Source organism: Bos taurus, chromosome 23, assembly GCF_002263795.3.
Source record: "Bos taurus isolate L1 Dominette 01449 registration number 42190680 breed Hereford chromosome 23, ARS-UCD2.0, whole genome shotgun sequence".
NCBI lineage: Eukaryota > Metazoa > Chordata > Mammalia > Artiodactyla > Bovidae > Bos > Bos taurus.
The window spans coordinates 27,641,577-27,657,801 of record NC_037350.1 but is presented as its reverse complement, the minus strand read 5'-3'; the positions used below and the strand labels follow the sequence as shown (position 1 = coordinate 27,657,801).

At 53.3% G+C, this 16,225-nt stretch overlaps 2 protein-coding genes across 25 annotated transcripts; one reads left to right on the top strand and one right to left on the bottom strand.

The window, feature by feature from the left end:
* Nucleotides 1-798: 798 nt before the first annotated feature.
* BAG6 (BAG cochaperone 6) lies at nt 799-14,006 on the bottom strand. Of its 20 annotated transcripts, none has more exons than XM_059880274.1 (26): nt 12,351-14,006; nt 11,025-11,145; nt 9,895-10,012; nt 9,585-9,781; nt 9,296-9,349; nt 9,057-9,131; nt 8,268-8,506; nt 7,618-7,747; nt 6,805-7,002; nt 6,342-6,594; nt 5,909-5,986; nt 5,690-5,797; nt 5,456-5,568; nt 5,259-5,346; nt 4,853-5,136; nt 3,835-4,132; nt 3,518-3,687; nt 3,279-3,332; nt 3,045-3,147; nt 2,831-2,955; nt 2,527-2,673; nt 2,365-2,424; nt 2,113-2,256; nt 1,922-2,029; nt 1,311-1,457; nt 799-1,025 (listed from the first exon to the last, which is right to left on the bottom strand). In XM_059880274.1, exons 2-26 carry the CDS (start codon nt 11,130-11,132, stop codon nt 930-932), a joined length of 3,495 nt encoding a protein of 1,164 aa, XP_059736257.1. In that variant the 5' UTR covers nt 11,133-11,145; nt 12,351-14,006; the 3' UTR covers nt 799-929. The 20 variants fall into 20 exon arrangements, with proteins under 20 accessions (XP_059736257.1, XP_005223668.1, XP_005223669.1 ...); XM_005223611.4 differs by lacking the exon at nt 12,351-14,006 and adding an exon at nt 11,798-12,057; XM_005223612.5 differs by lacking the exon at nt 12,351-14,006 and adding an exon at nt 11,623-11,795.
* APOM (apolipoprotein M) lies at nt 11,284-16,224 on the top strand. 5 transcript variants are annotated; one of them, XM_010818315.4, is made up of 7 exons: nt 11,284-11,326; nt 14,177-14,315; nt 14,694-14,848; nt 15,136-15,209; nt 15,303-15,401; nt 15,599-15,697; nt 16,088-16,224. In XM_010818315.4, the coding sequence occupies exons 2-7, from the start codon at nt 14,202-14,204 to the stop codon at nt 16,111-16,113; spliced, it is 567 nt and encodes a 188-aa protein (XP_010816617.1). In that variant the 5' UTR covers nt 11,284-11,326; nt 14,177-14,201; the 3' UTR covers nt 16,114-16,224. The 5 variants fall into 5 exon arrangements, with proteins under 5 accessions (XP_010816617.1, XP_059736233.1, XP_005223662.1 ...); XM_059880250.1 differs by having other exon boundaries at nt 11,284-12,799; nt 14,268-14,315; XM_005223605.4 differs by lacking the exon at nt 14,177-14,315.
* Nucleotide 16,225: the final 1 nt, after the last annotated feature.

The window sequence follows — 16,225 nt, the reverse complement described above, 5'->3', positions numbered from 1 at the left end:
TACTTTACCTCGGTGACCACTTTTAATCACCTCAAAACAAGTGTTATCTTAGAAGTTTCATGGGCCAAGAATTAGGTTTTGTTTTTTGTGCCAGTGAGGTTGGTTTGTACCTGACAGCTGGGTCGGTCCTATAGAGCTTTGCTTGCATATATGGGGCCATGGTGGGACATCTAGATGGTAGAATGCCATTAGATTGTCAACCAGTGTCTTTACATGGCTTCTCCAGCAAGATATTCTGAGTCATCAGGCCTCTCACGTCCCTGAGCCAGCATTCCAGAGGTCTTGGCAGACGCTGCAAAGGTTATGATTTGGCCCTAGGTTTCTGCCAGGTTTTGTCTGTCAGCACCAAGCTAGCTAAAGGAGGGGCATGACAACTGCTTCTAAAAAGAAATAGTGGACAGCCCATAGCCACACATCACTTTGGTCCTGTCTGCAAACCAGAAGTGTCTTTTTAGTCAGACTCTGATAGGAACAGTGGGTGAACAGTGGGCTCCTTGAACTGGGTAGACCAGTTCCACCATAGTCAAAGTTGGCTGAGTTACCCTGGTACCACTGCATGCTGGTAAAGCCAAGACTTATATAGGTCTGCAGCTACTTGGCAATTAAGTGGGTTTTTTTACTGTTTTGAGAGTCCTATCCTAGCATGCACCTGAGCAGGTTTCTTTCATTGCTTTTGAAGCATTCCTTGAAAATGGCCAACTCTACAACAGGATACTGCTCATCTGTTCATGGTAAAATGTTAAAAGCTGTCTAGTATAGCTGGGTTGCTGGAAATTATGAAACCAACTTCATAGAAGATTAAAGCATTTAGACTATTTAATGAAGACAATTTACAGACAGAGAGCCAGGAAAATCTGACTTTTTATTTCTTAAATACTGTAAAGGAAGAAGGGGGGGAAATGGTCCCCTGATGATGGAGGGCCATGGAGCTAGGGATCATCAGCAAAGGCCCTGTGGGCATTCGGGAAGCGCTGGGGGCTGTAGTTGGGGTCTTCCTGCAGTCGCTTTTGTATGTCAGCCCGGAGCTAGAGAAAGCAAAGGAGGTTGGAGTAGCACAGGCGCAGACCCTAAGACCCCAGCAAGCACATGAGCCATCCCTTAGGAGGTACCGTTTCCCCCACCAGCCGTATACTGTCCAGGAACCCAGTAATAGCATCACTGAGGCTTCCCAGATGCCTCCAGGAAAACATTGTAAAACCAAGTGGTAGTCCCAGACTCACCAGTTCACCTCTGAAGGGATCCAGGGAAGAGGGACCCTAGCCCAACCCCTCCCACTAGACCATCCCTATGCTGCTTCAAGGTGGGGGCACCTGCTGCCTGTAGCTCTCCTGAACCTCTGGTGCCTCCAGGTCCCGGCTCAGGCTCTCGGGGCTCGTCAGGGGCCGAGCTCCGGCTGCCTTAGCTGCCCGGCTCACGGCCTCTGAGAGAAGCAGCTGGGGGCCCTCACCCTGCATCGTCTGGGGGACAGGGGGTTGAGAGGGAAAAGAGGATCAAGGTCAGATCCAGTGCCACCACCCAGCTCACCCTCTGCATGAGTCAACCACTGAGCCTCCATGCTAGTGGAGAGAACAGAGACAGTCCGTGTGTAGTTTTGTCCGTCTCTGACCAAAAATGGCATTTGAATGTGCTGGACTTGGTCTCCAAAGCGAGAGAGGGAGGATGGGTCAAGCCATCCAGCATTCTCAGCTAGTCCACAAGAGGATGCCTGCCTTAAGATAGATGTGCCCTAGTCAAACAGGGTTTGGGCAATTGTGGGGTGACAAGACTGCTGGCAAACAGCAATGCAAAGGTCCCAGAAGGGTTTCCTTGTCAATTAAACGAGGGGACTAAAAACCAGGATGAATTCCTGTCTCTAGTTTGATTCTAAGCTCAACAGGGGAAATCGGATACAGAGGGATCCTCAGCGAAGAGGCAAACCAACCTTGCGTCTCTTGGCAGGCATACCACTGAGGTAGGCATCGCTCAGGGGGGGCTGCGGTTTCACTTTCCGCTGGCTCTGAATGTCCTGCTGGATAATAGGGACCCATTCCTGGGGAGGGAAGGATAATGAGAAAGTAGCAATCGCCACAGCCTTCAGCTGCCTTAACCCACCAATCCCCTCCTGACACTCACTGGGGGGACTGCAGCTGCCCAAGGTTCTGTCTCAGTAGAAGCTCCATCCTGTTCGTCTCGGGAGCCCCCCTCAGGAGCAGGAGGTGGGCCTCGGGACATGGCCTCTTCTGCTGTAGTTCCAGGGGCCGGGGAAGCATTCTCCCGCTGGGAGTCAGACAGTGGGAAGACCCAGGCTTCAGATTTCTCAGCCTCCAGCCCTTCCGCCCAGCCCTCCACTCCACGTTAGCTGGCTCCTCAACCTCTCCCTGGTACCTGAGGCTCAGGGGAAGTTCTCTCTGATCCCTGAACTTCCATTGGCTCCTCAGGAAGTGTCTGTGAGAGGGGGCAGAGAAGGAGACCACCACAAAAGGCCCTCTCAGATCTCTCTGGTTCCCTCAAGTCCCCTAAGCCCACAGTCCAAGAGGATCCTCTTACCTGAGGGGGATCCCCAACCCTGCGAACGTATCTGAGAATGGCATCAGGGCCTACAGGCATGTGTTCCAGTACCACCTGCAGCCTCAGTCCCATCATAGTGGTCAGCCAGCTCACCAAGGACGGATTCACTCCACGAGACATGCGACGCTGGGGGAAGAAAGCAGACTTGAAACACAAAACCCTCAACTGGCCTTTGAAAGGCACCAAAGCACAAAGGGGGGCAGTTTGGAGGAAAAAAAATTGCAGGATACCAAAACCTGAGAAAAAGCAAAAGGCTGGGGATCTGGGACTGAGTAATGCTTACAATTCGGCCATTGATGACAGCAGCAAGCTCCATCTGCTGTCCCCCCAAGCAGTGCAGGTTCAGGGCCAAGCATTCAAACAGGCCCTGGTTACACAGCTCCAGCAGTCGGGCCCCAAATCCACTGTCTGTGGGCAACACAGAAGGACAGAAGCTGGTACCTGGCAGCCCTGAGCATCCAACGTGCCCCCTCACTCTGGCTCAGCCAGCCCCTGACCTGTGCAGTGCATCACATGAGCAGCAATGCTGTTAAATTGCTCTTGGAGAAATTCCAGGTTTGTTCGGATGATGTCCACACCTGGCTGAACTTGCACCAAAGACTGAGAGAGAAGACACAAGAAGACCCCCAAATCAGAAACCCAGACAGACTGGGAGTCAGGGAAGCAGCAGCTGGAACAACAGCCACCCTGACCACAGTCAGGAAAGGAGCGGCTGGAAAAGGGATACTCACAAAACTCTCCCGCACATATTCTTCAAGCCCCGTGATCAACGCGTGGGTTGCCGTCTGCGGGCGGGTGGAGATAGCACAGGTTAGAACAAACCCCACCCCTCAAGACATGTCCCCCTCCTCCCCTAGCAAGCCCAGAGCTTCGGCTGGGGCAGTCACAGCTTTAGGCAAGGCGTAAACGAAGTCAGAAATAAGTAACAAAAAGTGAGATGGAGCACTCTGGGCCCAAGGTCTTCATTTACCCGGATGTTACCAGGTGTGGGCTCCTGGCCACCCAGGTAGTGCTGGTGGAAGAAAGACCGCAGCTGGGGCTGGAGCCGCTGCAGGGGCTGGAAATGCCCGTGGAGCAGCATCACCACATCCACCATGGAAAAGTTCTGGCACAGAAGAGACAGCAGGGCCCCGAAGAATCCTAGAGACAAGGACTGAGGTCAGCAGTGGCCTTTACCACCTGGCCTGCCCTCCAGCCCATCAGCCTCATCCCACCATCAACAAAGGCCACCAACTCTCCCCTGGCTGCCCGATCCCTAGAGAAGGCAGGACACCCTTATCTGCTCACCGAGAGCCCCATCGGCCCCGGGCTCAAAGATGTTGCTGGACCCACTGAGGCGCTGTATGAAAGCAGCGATGCTCTCACTGCTGCCAGCCCGGGCCCCCAGGGAGCCCAGCAGCGAGCTCAGCACACCCTGCACCACTGAGGTGAAGAACTCCAACGGCAGGCTTTCAGGACCCACGCTGCCAGGACTCCCGCTGCCACCAGAAGGGGACCCCGGTGGGGGTGCTGTCTGCTGCTCTGGGGCCGGAGGGGGCGGTGGGGGTGGAGGCGGCGGAGGAGGGGGAGCAGCTGTTTGTGTTGCCTGCACGAGAGAGAAGGAATAAAGAACAAAGAGTGAAATCAGAATGAGGACATAAAAAGGCATTATGCTTAGTTGCTCAGTCAGTCGTGTCCGACCCTGCAACCCCATGGACTGTAAGCCTGCCAGGCTCCTCTGTCCAAGGGGATTCTCCAGGCAAGAATACTAGAGTGGATTGCCATGCCCTCCTCCAGCGGATCTTCCCAACCCAGGGATCGAACCCAGGTCTCCCGCACTGCAGGCAGATTCTTTATCAGCTGAGCCACCAGGGAAGCTCATGAATACTAAAGTGGGTAGCCTATCCCTTCTTCAGGGGATCTTCCTGACCCAGGAGTCGAACCGGGGTCTCCTGCATTGCAGGCAGATTCTTTACCAGCTGAGCTACCAGGGAAGCCCCAAAAATGGCACTGGGGAGGCACAAATCCACAGGGGTCTGGAAGGTATGGCCCTCTGTTCCAGTCTTTGCGCCTTACAGCAGAATACACATGGCGGCTTCTCATAAGCTGAGTCGGGTTGAGCAGTTACCCTCTGAACGGGTTAGCTCATGAAAGCAGGGACACAATTACTGTGCTTCTCTCTCCCAGCCTGTTTTCCTCATCTACCAAATGGAGGGTGCTGAGACAATCAATTCCCAATATTCCCTCCCAGTGGCAACAAGACACCCAGTACCTGGCTGGGCTCAGGAAGAGGAAGGCTGAAACGGAGAGTCAGCCAGCCACTCACCTGCAAGAAGTCCGTCATGCCCTGGAGAAAGGCGGGTACACCAGGCATCGCCACAGTAATGGTGGGAGAAGCCATACCAGGCCCTCCAGTTCCCGGCCCAGCAGGCCCCAGCAGGTTCCCCAGGAGCTGAGAGAACTGAAGATCAGAGGTGGAGGCTTGAGGGGGCGGAGGCTGGGCGGGCCCCCCGGGGGCAGGGCCAGCTGTGGTAGCCGTGTTGGTGGTGCCAGAACTGGCTGACGCAGTGGCAGGGGCTGGAGATGGAGCCATTCCTGGGGTCCCCTGAGCTACAGAGAACAAAAGAAGACAGCTGAAAGCTCAAGGAAAACAAGACCCCACAGCATCTCCATTCTGGTGGAGAGAACTGGGAAACTGCTTCCATCTGAGGTGGAGAAGGACACGGACTCACCCACAAGGACAGGCTGCATAAGAAGCTGCCCCACGAGGCCGCTCACCATCTGGGCTAAAGAGGCGTTGGTACCCAAACCAGCGCCCGGCTGAGGGGAGAGGACAAGAGCAGGCTTTCAGACTTGGCCTCTCCATGTCCCACCACAGGAGTTTCTCCCCACACTCTTCCCCGATGGGACTCCCCTACCCCTAACTCACCAGAGCCCCTGAGACTGGGGGCCCCCCAGGATGGGAAGGCCGAGCCTGTGGAGGGGTGGGCCGGGCAATCACCAGCCGGGTGGGAGCTGTCGGGAAGCCTGGCACCTGCTGTCCTGTGGGTGGCAGAGGGGAGAGACCGAAGAGGGCTGAGGGCCCAGTCCAAGCAGGCCAGCAGATGACACCCACCACCGTGGACCGGGGCCCCCTCCCAGGCTTCCCCTTTCAGGTTGTTACCTGCGGCCGCGGAGGCAACAGCTGCCACCATGGCCTCATGAGTGATCTGGTGGGCGACGGCGTGCATGAACTCAGGGGGCAGGGAGGGCAGCTGGATGAGGGTGGAGCCTGGGGGGTGGGTCTGATGTAACCTTGACCCTGGACCCCCTTCAACCCACCCACTCGGCCCTACCCCTTCTCTACCCAGAGCTCAGCCTGCTCTGATGCCCTCACTCTTACCCAGGGTCTGGCCATGACCAGGGGGTCCTAGGGGGCCAGTGGGAGCACTCGGAACTCCACCAGGCTGTGTGCCAGAATCTGGGCAAGGAGACAGAGACAGTGGCTCTGAGACAGGCAGGGCCAAGGTCTAACTGGATCCTCCCGAGATCAGCATGCTTCAGGCCTCCACTCTCCCGACCAGAAAAATGGCCTTTCACTCCATCCAGATAGGGAGGACACGTTCCCTTCACCACGCACACAACTCTCTGGAGGACAGGCCGTTCTTCCTGCCCCTCCCCACACACGCCAACTTAAAGAGACTGTGCTCTGTGCCCTCAGCCACCACCACCAGCCCTAGCCTCTCCTTTCCCACCCTGGCACCCCTACATCTCAGCACCAACCCCAGACCCCTCCTTGCGCTGCTCTGCTCTGCCAGCGGCTGTTCCCAGCTCACCTTGGATGTTCATGTGCATCATGACCACGGGTTCCACGCTCTGGTGGGAAATCCGGATGACCCTCGGGTGGCTGGTGGTCGGTGGGGGAGCTGGCCCTGGCGGGGAAGCCCCCTCATTCGAAGACTCAACGGCGGTAGAAGAGGGGGCCACGGACGAGGCCTGCCCAGCACCAGCGGGAGGTGCCTCCGCACTTGGAGTCGGGGGGGGCCGTGTCCCATTCCCCGTCATGGTCACAGTGGTCCCCACATTGATCTAGACGACAGAGATGACAGGGCAAACGTGAGAAAAATACAAGAGCCTAACCCAGAGCACCCCATGATACACTTCTAAAGTCTCCTCCATCCTGGGTCACCATGTTTGCAAAGTCTGCTCCCCTCCCAACCTCCTTGGAGCCCAACAGCTACAATGGATCATTCCATCAACAGCCCCCCATCTGCCCGCATCCAGGCTCCCCTCATCCACCTGGATGGGGATGGCCGCCTGCTGGAGCACCATGGGGGTGGTGTAGTGAGACATGGGCCGGACCACGTGCAGATGACGAGGGGGTGCACAGGCCAGATTGCAACGCAGGTCGGATAGCGCCACGAAGGTGTTGCCCAGCAGCCGCAGGCTCTCCCCCACCAAGTTGATCAAGCGCTGGTCCTCCTCACGGCCCTCTTGCTGTACTCCCCGGGGCCAAACACAGAAAGGCAGAAAGCATTAGACTAGGATCCACCTTATTAAAAAAGTAATGCCTTCTTGAGATTATCACATCCTCTTTGTCTTTTGAAGAAGGAAATGGCAACCCACTCCAGTATTCTCTCCTGGAAAATCCCATGGACAGAGGACTCTGGCAAGCTACAGGCCACTGGGTTGCAAAAAGTTAGACACGACTGAGCAAGTGAGGCTATGTCTTCAGGTACATCCTCTGAAACTTCTATATACATCAAATCTTTGCAAGTAAGCTCTAGTTTATACACACAAATAGCTTCCTTTGATAATAAACCCTACAGTGAATCAGTAAGCTATCACCTGCTAATCTCCCTTACTTTATAAACTTCCTAAGTAACTCATTTAGGGGATCATCAAAGTGTGAAGACAGTGAACACCATAAAGATGTTGAGGAGGAAAAGATCCCGCTTCCCTACCAAGGAGCAAACGATCACTTCCTTCCTAATCTAAAGAGAAGCAGCTCTGTAGAAGATGACATCTTTTGGGGCGCAGGGCAGGGAAGTGATCTACAGTTCGCCCTGCTCCATCTGGGGGTGCTGGAGGTGAGGGGGTGGGTGGGCTCACATTGTTGTTATAGTCCGTGGTGGCAGCAGCGCCCAAAACCTCATAGTAGCGCTGCAGGAAGGGCTGGAGGCGGCTCTCAAGCCGCTGCAGCTCCTGAAGCACCTCGACGTACTCCGCAGGCGAAGGGTGGCTGTGGACAAAACCCAAAGCGGCCGTGAGCCAAGGCTTCCTTCAGATTCCTGCCCTTGCCACCCATGCCCCACTTCTTGGCCTCCCAGAGCCCCAGCCCAACCCCCCTGACCCCCCCAAGGACTAACAGAACCTCTGTTCTTTAACCTCACCCAAGGGGGAAGGACAAGCAAAGACAAACTGCTTTCACCCTTCCCACCACACAACCCTGTACCTACAATGGCAAAACACTAACTCTTAAAAACCAGATGGGGCCTCTGGGTACTCAGGGGAGAGAATCTTGCCACCTCCGGGAGCACCATGTGGATTTCCTAACCCGAAGGAGGGCAGTGCCTCTGGCTCAGTGGCCAGTCTCAATCTCATTTACCTACTCCAGAGCCCCTCCCTGCCCCTCAACACTAACTCCACAAGCACCACCTCTGAACAATCTTCTCTCTCTCATCAGACCTTTTCCTGGTCCTTACACTTCACTTAGAATCCCCAACCCACCCCCACCCCAAAAGGTGCCCTCCCTCTCTCACTTGGGTGCATTTGTCTCTGGGGCAGATGCTGGGCCCGCTGGGGCTGGGCCAGAAGGGGTGAGCTCCGGGCTCTGGGCAGGGGCACGCTCCTCCACTTCTTCCGCCTCCATGGGCTCCCGAGGAGGCACTTCACTTTCAACCGGTTCTGACGTTTGGGAGGTCAAGGCCACTGGCTCCGGGGCAACCGTTGGCGTCTGGGGTGGCGGCTGACTGTGCTGGGCTTGGGCCCCTCCTCGGCACTGAAGCGGGGGAAGAGTCAGGACAACAAAGGCAACGTGAGACTGCAGCAGATTACTCAGGTCAGAGCAGACTGAGTGGAGAAGGGGCACTAACTAGGCGCCCCGAAGGCAGGGCTCTGCATCTGAATCTCTGACTCCCTAAAACGTACACAAATTAGATCTGTGACAAACACCTACGATACTTACAAATAAACTATTAACAAAAACTAGGGACTGCGGTTTCCTAACCTCCAAGAGAAAAGAAGGAAAGGACCCTGGCTGCAAATACAAACCAATGAAGCTAAGCCATCCCAGCATCAAATATGATAACCAAGGAACAGGAAGGCAAGGAATCCTTCTTTAATTGCAAAGAGAATCAGCAGGGACAGGACAGCCTCAAACGAAAGATACTTTTTCTGCCCAAAAGAAAAAACACTGCAGAAAAGAGATTAGATTAAGAGGGGAGAACCCAGTGGATGTGACCAATCATGCCCTCATCCCTAGGCTAAGACAAAAGGGGTAGGAAAGATGGAGTGAGACAGGCAGACAGTGGCCAGCCTTGCCCACTCACCTCCATCCGGGAGAGTAAGGTCTGTATATCCCTGATCATATGCTGAGCCATCACCAGCCGCACTCGGGGCTCACTCTATAATGAAAGAAAGAAAATCGGGGTAGGTTGGAGATAAAGCCACAAGCTCCATTACCTACTAAACCAGGACCCAGCCCCATCTCCTCAGCCAGACCCACCCCCCACTTCGTGGCCTCCTTCTCCCAGATCCCCTTCCTTGACCCTCCCAGGCCCCATGATACCTGAATCGGGGCCTGTTCCATGTTGATGTGAACATCCACAGCAGAGCCGTCACTCTGGGGAAAGGGTAAGGGAAGTTGTTCTGGGAGAAGCCAAATACTAAGGCCCCCACACTTCCAACTGATTTTCTGGAGCCCAACCGCTCTAGCTCCTCAAAGACAGAGGCCGTTACCAGACCAGAGGGCCCACCAAAGCCCTTCTAAAGACTGACAACTCTCTTATGAACTCTTGGCTGCTACCACAACGAAAACTGCTCCCACAAAAACCCTCCCATGAGGAACACAAGCTTACGGGAAGATTGAAGGTTCCAACCATGACATAGCTGTTGGCATTCCGGTCATGAACAGAGGCCCCAGGCCCCCGAGTACCAGGCGTGGGTCCCCCACCATGGGTGGCTGAGGTGGACCCTGTTCCAGAAGATGCTCCAGAAGGGAGCTGAGTCTGAGGAGGAGCCCGTTCCACAAGGTGAATAACCTTTCCCCCAACATCTGCAGAAAAAAGATACACACCAAAATATCACATGATCGGGTAAACCCATAGCCTCAGCCCACTGCTCTGGACAGCAGCCTCAAGCTCTGCTCTGCCTCCCCCACCCTCTTACTGTATTCTTGGAGCTTCTTATCATCCTGCAGAACTCGTCCCTGGTAGATAAGCCGTTGTTTCTCAGACGGGATGCTAACAGAAGCAGCAATATGCTCCTTGAACTCCTTTACGTTCATCTATAGGGAAGAAGAAACATGACAAGGAATCAGGGAATGGAAGAAAAAGGACAGAAAAGGGACAGCTGACTTGTAAGGGGTAAAAACCACCCCATCCTAAAATTACTACCCATCTGTCTTAATTGTGAGGTAATTATTGAGCAAAGCCCTGAACTAGGGCAACACTTGTCAAAATACATACAATAAACGTAAGGAACTTCAGGTATAGGCCCAGGAGAAAACTACAGGGCTGAAGAGCAAAAACACCAACTGACATTCTCTTCTCTCCTTCTCTGCCTGGCTCCAAAAGGAATGTGTGCCTAGAGATACCGGTGACCCCTCCACAAACACAAAATGATACAACACTGTAATCTTAAAAATAAAAGCAATGACAAAGAAGATGTGGTAGAGAACCAGGTTAAGGAAGGCAGACTCAAGCAAGAAGAAAAAGGGGCAAAATCAGAAAAATATTTTTCCTAACTAGACAACTGACTTGTGAGAAGTACCCAGCTGTTTACAAACACCTAATCACAAAAGCCTGCACAGTCTCATTAAATACACGTAACAATGTGTTAAAACTATGGATCAACCTCCTTACAATTTTGTCTACTAAGGATCTACCTACATTACGAGCATTATTGGATCCGACTTCCATCCTTCAAAAACACAGCATAGACCTCATCAGTTTTTAAGACACTCTTCTACTTTAGGTCCTAGTGTTCTGTTTGCCTTCCCAAAAGCAGGAGCCATATCTGTCCCTTTGGGCTGGGGCTCATCTATCATGTTGGCATAAAGATTCCTCCTTCTTTCTTTCCCTCTGCCTTGAGTTTTATCGGGCGGAGGAAAGCAAAGAAAATCTACCTCACCCAACAAAAGCCAAAGAGAAAACATCAGAAAATGTTCTGGATACAACATGAACAAAAGAATCAATGAGAGAAAATTTGAAAACCATAATATCAGGCTCTTCTTTCAGTACAAAGAACCTGTAAGAGGAAGAGTTAATGAGTGTCTCCCAGAAGTACTGGGGTCTCACCTGGGCCCCCACAATAAAGGTCCGGGTCTGAGAGTCCAGGGTCTTCACCAGCACCTCCAGGCTGTCAGGTTCCTCCATAGTGGTACTGGTACTATCATTGGGCTCCATGGCCGACAGCTCTCTAAGGAAGAATGTTAGGAGAAGGCCCGCTGTCGCCTAGAGCAGATTTTTATATACCCGGAAGCCTCCCCTGCCCGAGACTCCGCCCCATACCTAAAGAGTTTCTCCCACACGAGCACACACACTCACACCCGCCCCCATCCCCCTTCTGACTCCGGGGCACGGGGAGAGAAACACAAAGGGTAAGAGATCGACGGCACGGGGAGCTGGAGGGCGGCAGGTGGGAGGGGCTCAACGACGCCAATCATGGTAAGGGAGGGCCAGTAGAGCTAGGAAGACGGGAAAGAAGGAAACACGAGACCGGTGTCATCACCGGTCACGGTAGGACAAGGGCTCGAGAAGTCGGCAAACCCCGGGGACAACCAGAGAGCGAGGGTCGCGCCAGACTCTGTGGAGAAAGTGGTTTCGCGCACGCGCGCCACGCCACGCCCATCGAACCCGCTTAAGTCACTAGAGACCCGAAATGACGAACACTCACGGGGGGCCAGATAGGCGAGCTGTCTCCCTCTTCCACGTACCCTCGGTGCTCTAGCAGATAGGCACAACTAACACACTCCAAACACATACACACATCCAAACACACACACACTCCAAACACACACACACACACACACCCTACCACCCAGCTCCGCCCCCGACTTCCCCCACAGTACCGTCACTTCCGGTCTCCCCCAACCTGCCACCGACGGCCACTTCCGTTTCCCCGATAGTCTTTGGGGATCGTGAGGCGGTACTTCCGGCTCCCCCCAGGCCCCAAAGCTTTACTTTAGTGGGGCTTTTCCAGAAAGTCCGCGGCCCCAAATAGTGAGTTCCTGGCGGCGAGACGGGCCGGGGCCGGCCTAGATGGGAGGGAGCCGAGCACCCCGAAGAGCCGCCGCCACCGCCGTCGCCCGGGGGACCGTACTGCGCCTGCGTGCGTCCTACTACGCATGCGTGCACACTTAGGCACCTCCCACCCCAGCTGGCGCTGTTCAGTTCTCCCCTGCGCGCGCTTAAGCAATAGGGGGTAGTGGTGGCCGCTGTAAGTGCCTGAAAAAACCTCTACGAGATGGGACTCTTCGACTGCCTCGAGAGGCTTTGAGCAGTTGTGTGGATCTTGGAGTCTGGAGACTGGGGATTGTGCCTCGGAATCTATGCTGAAGTCTTGGTCGGCAGAGAATTTGAGGCGGCACTGTCCAGGCCACCTAGAATTCTGTCTTCTCTTACCATCGTCCTCGCTGAGCCACTCCTTCGGCGCCTCCGGAAGTCACCCTTTCCATAGGCGGTTGGAGGTGGTTCTCGAGCTGATTTACGTGCGGTGGCGTCGTTGGGCCTGACCTCGGTTTTGCCCGGTGGGCGTTTTGTGGCGCCATGTTCTTCCCCGGCGGTGTGCAGCCGAGGGGACACGCCATGTTTTGGAGAAGCCAAGGATTTAGGACTTTTCAGGACTGTTGTCTTAAAAAGGACGACTCCGAGTTTGGGAATTGGAAACAAATGGGGTCAGAGTGGAATGAAACACAAGACCCTGGGGGATTGAGAGGGCCGCCTAAGGGCTTCTACAGGCGGAAGGTCCGGTAGAGTTACCGTCCCTCTGCCCTCTTCTCCCCCCGCCCCTCGGGCAAGGGCCTGGGCCCCGCAGTGCTGCCACTGCTCCGGCCAAACCCGTTGTTGCCGGTGTATCTGCCTCCGGTGCCTGTCCTTTCTGGGATTTGCAGCTTATACTTAAGTCCCGGTACTAAAAGTTTTAATAAGCATCTGTATAGTGAGCCCCTAGTTGGTGCCAACCAGTTTGCTGAGGGTTTCACATACTGTCACATTTAATAGCCTTTCAACATCTATTATATCCCTTTTATAGGTGAATGTAAGTGGCAGAACTGACAAATCCAGGCCTACCAGACTCCCTTGGGTCAAGCACTTCTATTTTACTGCCCTAATAGCTTGCATTTTAGTTTTTTTTTTTAAATATAATGAACCCTCAGCTATTCATCACCCAGATTTTATTTTTTTAGCTAAATCGCAAGCCCAGAGCAAGCCTCACCTCTCAGAACAAATCTTTATGGCAGCCTGTGGGTTATAAATAATCCATAAAGGAAGTCCCATCTTCTTGGCACTACCCAATGACTGCCTCTTGACAATTCTTTGCCTACCTCCTATTACTTGAGAACATAATACCCACAAGAGACTAATAAGTGCTTTACATACATTACTATTAATTATAGGGAATATTTACTTTGGATTTATGTGCAGGCCTTTGCTAAGGGCTTTATATGTCTTAGCTCTTTTAATCCTATAAGATTGATGATTTGCTCATTTTATACATGAGAAAACAGGCAAGATTAATAAAACTGTCCAAAGTAAGGGTTTGGACCCACCCTGCTTGACACCACTGTATATACTCTTTAACAACTAGATTCTGTAGCTTCTTGCAGTAAAAAACATTAAGCGAATGAACTCGTGTGTCAGCAGACTTTTCTGGAGGGTGTACATAGTTTCTCCAGTGAACAACTTCAGAGAGAAAGCCTCCCATCCACATACTTCAGCACCTGGTACATACCTGTTGTAAAGCACTTACCAGGTGGTATTGCAATGATTTGTTTACACAGCTAGTTCTCAGACTGATTTCTTCAAGGCCAGGGACTATGTCTTACTTTTATGTTCCCAAGGCTTAGCCAGTTCCTGACAAACAACTGGAACTCAAAAACAGTTTGCTCAGTGAGTGAGTGACTGGTAGAATCAATCCATCTCTCTTCAGTGCTGCACAGCACAGCAGATATCCCAGCTCAGATAGGGTTTGAAAGATCACCTGGAGGTCTCAGCTGTCTTAACTCCTGGGAGACCCTGGAGGTGCCAGGATGTACTGTAGAGTGGTTGCATTTCGAAGAGGGGGAGGAAGTCCTGAACACTGTAAGTAATCCATGGTTGGGTTGGAAAACAAGATTGAAGTTACTCATTAGCGGGTGAAAGGGTCAAGGGTCGAGGCAAGGGGGCTGGAAGCAGACTATACTGAGCAGTGAGTTGGGGACAGCAGTTAAGGCACCAGCCACTCCACGCAGAGCACCAGCTCCCTCCTGCCTGAAGATGTTCCACCACATTTGGGCAGCTCTTCTCTACCTCTGTGGCATTCTCCTTAACTCCATCTACCAGTGCCCTGAGCACAGCCAACTGACAACTGAAGGAGTGGATGGGAAAGAGGTATGCACTGAGCAGATGGGAAGCTGCTGAGTTGGGGGTGGGGGGCTCTGATGGACTAGGGTAAGAGGCCCAGCATGACCAGAAAGCCACACTGGAAGGAAGAAAGGGTGTGAGTGTTGTGATGATGAAAGCAATAAGTAAAACATATATATAAGTACTATGGCCATCAATTTGAAGACATGTAGAACTGGAGAGTGGGGTTTACTGAAGAGGAGCAAAGAGGAAAAGTCATTTAATGACTCCTTGTCATGGATCCAGTCTTTAGCTGGAAAAAGGCAGCCAACACCCTCATTCCTAAGTATTGTCATTCTGACTGATGAAGAGGTTGGATTCTGTAGTGAGACCCACCTTCTTCTGCTCCCTTCCTTGTCTCTCCAGTTCCCAGAGCCCCACCTGGGCCAGTGGTACTTTATCGCAGGGGCAGCTCCCACCAAGGAGGAGTTGGCGACTTTTGACCCTGTGGACAACATTGTCTTCAACATGGCTGTGGGCTCTGCCCCCATGCAGCTCCAGCTTCGAGCGACCATCCGCACGTGAGTGGTGAGAAGGCAGAGGCACCAGTACGTGCGGTCTCTGCCTAAAGTGTGAGCACCCGCCCACAAAGAGCTGGGCTCTTTGGCATACCCATTATTCTTGGCCCACTTGAGTTCAATAGCTTTGTTAGTTTCCCTCTGGAGAGAGATGGATGGACCTAACCATCCCTTCGTAGCTTGAAACCCAAGGGGACCCAGGCTTCCAGAAAGAGTAAGATGGAATAGAGGCTGGTACTGAGTGGTTGAAGTGTCACTGTTTCTCCTCCTTGCCACCACCACTTCTGCAGGAAAAACGGGCTTTGCGTGCCCCGGAAATGGATCTACCACCTGTCTGATGGGAGCACAGATCTCAGAACTGAAGGTTGGTTTTCTCCAGCCCTCACTCTCCTTAGGCCCCCTGGGCTTGCTTGCTTCTGCATCTCTGTCCTCACACTTTCCCCCGCAACCGTGACAGGCCGCCCTGACATGAAGACCAAGCTCTTCTCCAGTGCATGCCCAGGTGGAATCATGCTGAAAGAGACAGGCCAGGGTTACCAGCGCTTCCTCCTCTACAGTGAGTGTGGGGAGGCCAGGCAAGATCTGGGGAAAAAGAGGGGAGGTGGGGAGATGGGGGTTGGGAGAAGGCAATAGAGTCCCTTTCTCTGGGTTCTGTGACATCATCCCAGGAAGGACTGGCTGCTTCCCTGAGGTCCTCACCAAGGGATGTGCTGAGAAGCAGGGGCTTTGATGAGCCTGGCCCTCCCTTTCCAGATCGCTCACCCCACCCTCCTGAGAAGTGTGTGGAGGAATTCCAGTCCCTGACCTCCTGCCTGGACTTTAAGGCCTTCTTACTGACTCCCAGGAATCAAGGTGAGGGGGTAAAGTCTTATGGAAGACAACTAGGACTTACCAAGTCTTCTGTGAGAGCTGGATGAAAGGGACTCAAGTGATGTCACCAGGGGGCATGGCCAAAGGCTGACATCATCACACTGGCTATGTTGACACTTCCATTTGTGTCACAGACTAATGGTACCAGAGGGAGCCAGGATGGACTCTGGGCTATTGCAGTGGATAAAGGGGGCAGAAGGTCAGACAGGGGGCAGATTGTCAGAGGTCTGCAGGGAAAAAAAGACCTCAGAGACCCCTTCTCTGACATGGGGGCATGAGAGACTGCATTCTGCCTCATCCCATTGCCATGAGCCTTGCCTCTCTCCCTGGGTCTCCCTCCTGTCCAGCCTCCTTTCTCTCTCCTCCCACCAGACGCCTGTGAGCTGTCCAGTAACTGACCTGTGGCTTCACCTATGCCCCCCAGATGGATACAGTGGGAACTTGTATGGTGAGAGGAGAAGCTGGAGACTCCCAACTCTCTTTCAAAAGTAATAAAGATGATTTTCCAAT

Bases quoted from the DNA above. Each gene is read 5' to 3' on its own strand.
- BAG6 (XM_059880274.1), bottom strand. From the start codon at position 11,132: ATGGAGCCCAATGATAGTACCAGTACCACTATGGAGGAACCTGACAGC. The intron at 3,688-3,834 runs GTGAGCAGATAA...CCTTGTCTCTAG, and splicing joins CGGGGCCGATGGGGCTCTCG to GATTCTTCGGGGCCCTGCTG. The intron at 1,026-1,310 runs GTGCCCCCACCT...TGCTTTCTCTAG, and splicing joins AGGAGAGCTACAGGCAGCAG to CTCCGGGCTGACATACAAAA.
- APOM (XM_010818315.4), top strand. From the start codon at position 14,202: ATGTTCCACCACATTTGGGCAGCTCTTCTCTACCTCTGTGGCATTCTC. The intron at 14,316-14,693 runs GTATGCACTGAG...TTGTCTCTCCAG, and splicing joins AAGGAGTGGATGGGAAAGAG to TTCCCAGAGCCCCACCTGGG. The intron at 15,210-15,302 runs GTTGGTTTTCTC...CAACCGTGACAG, and splicing joins CACAGATCTCAGAACTGAAG to GCCGCCCTGACATGAAGACC.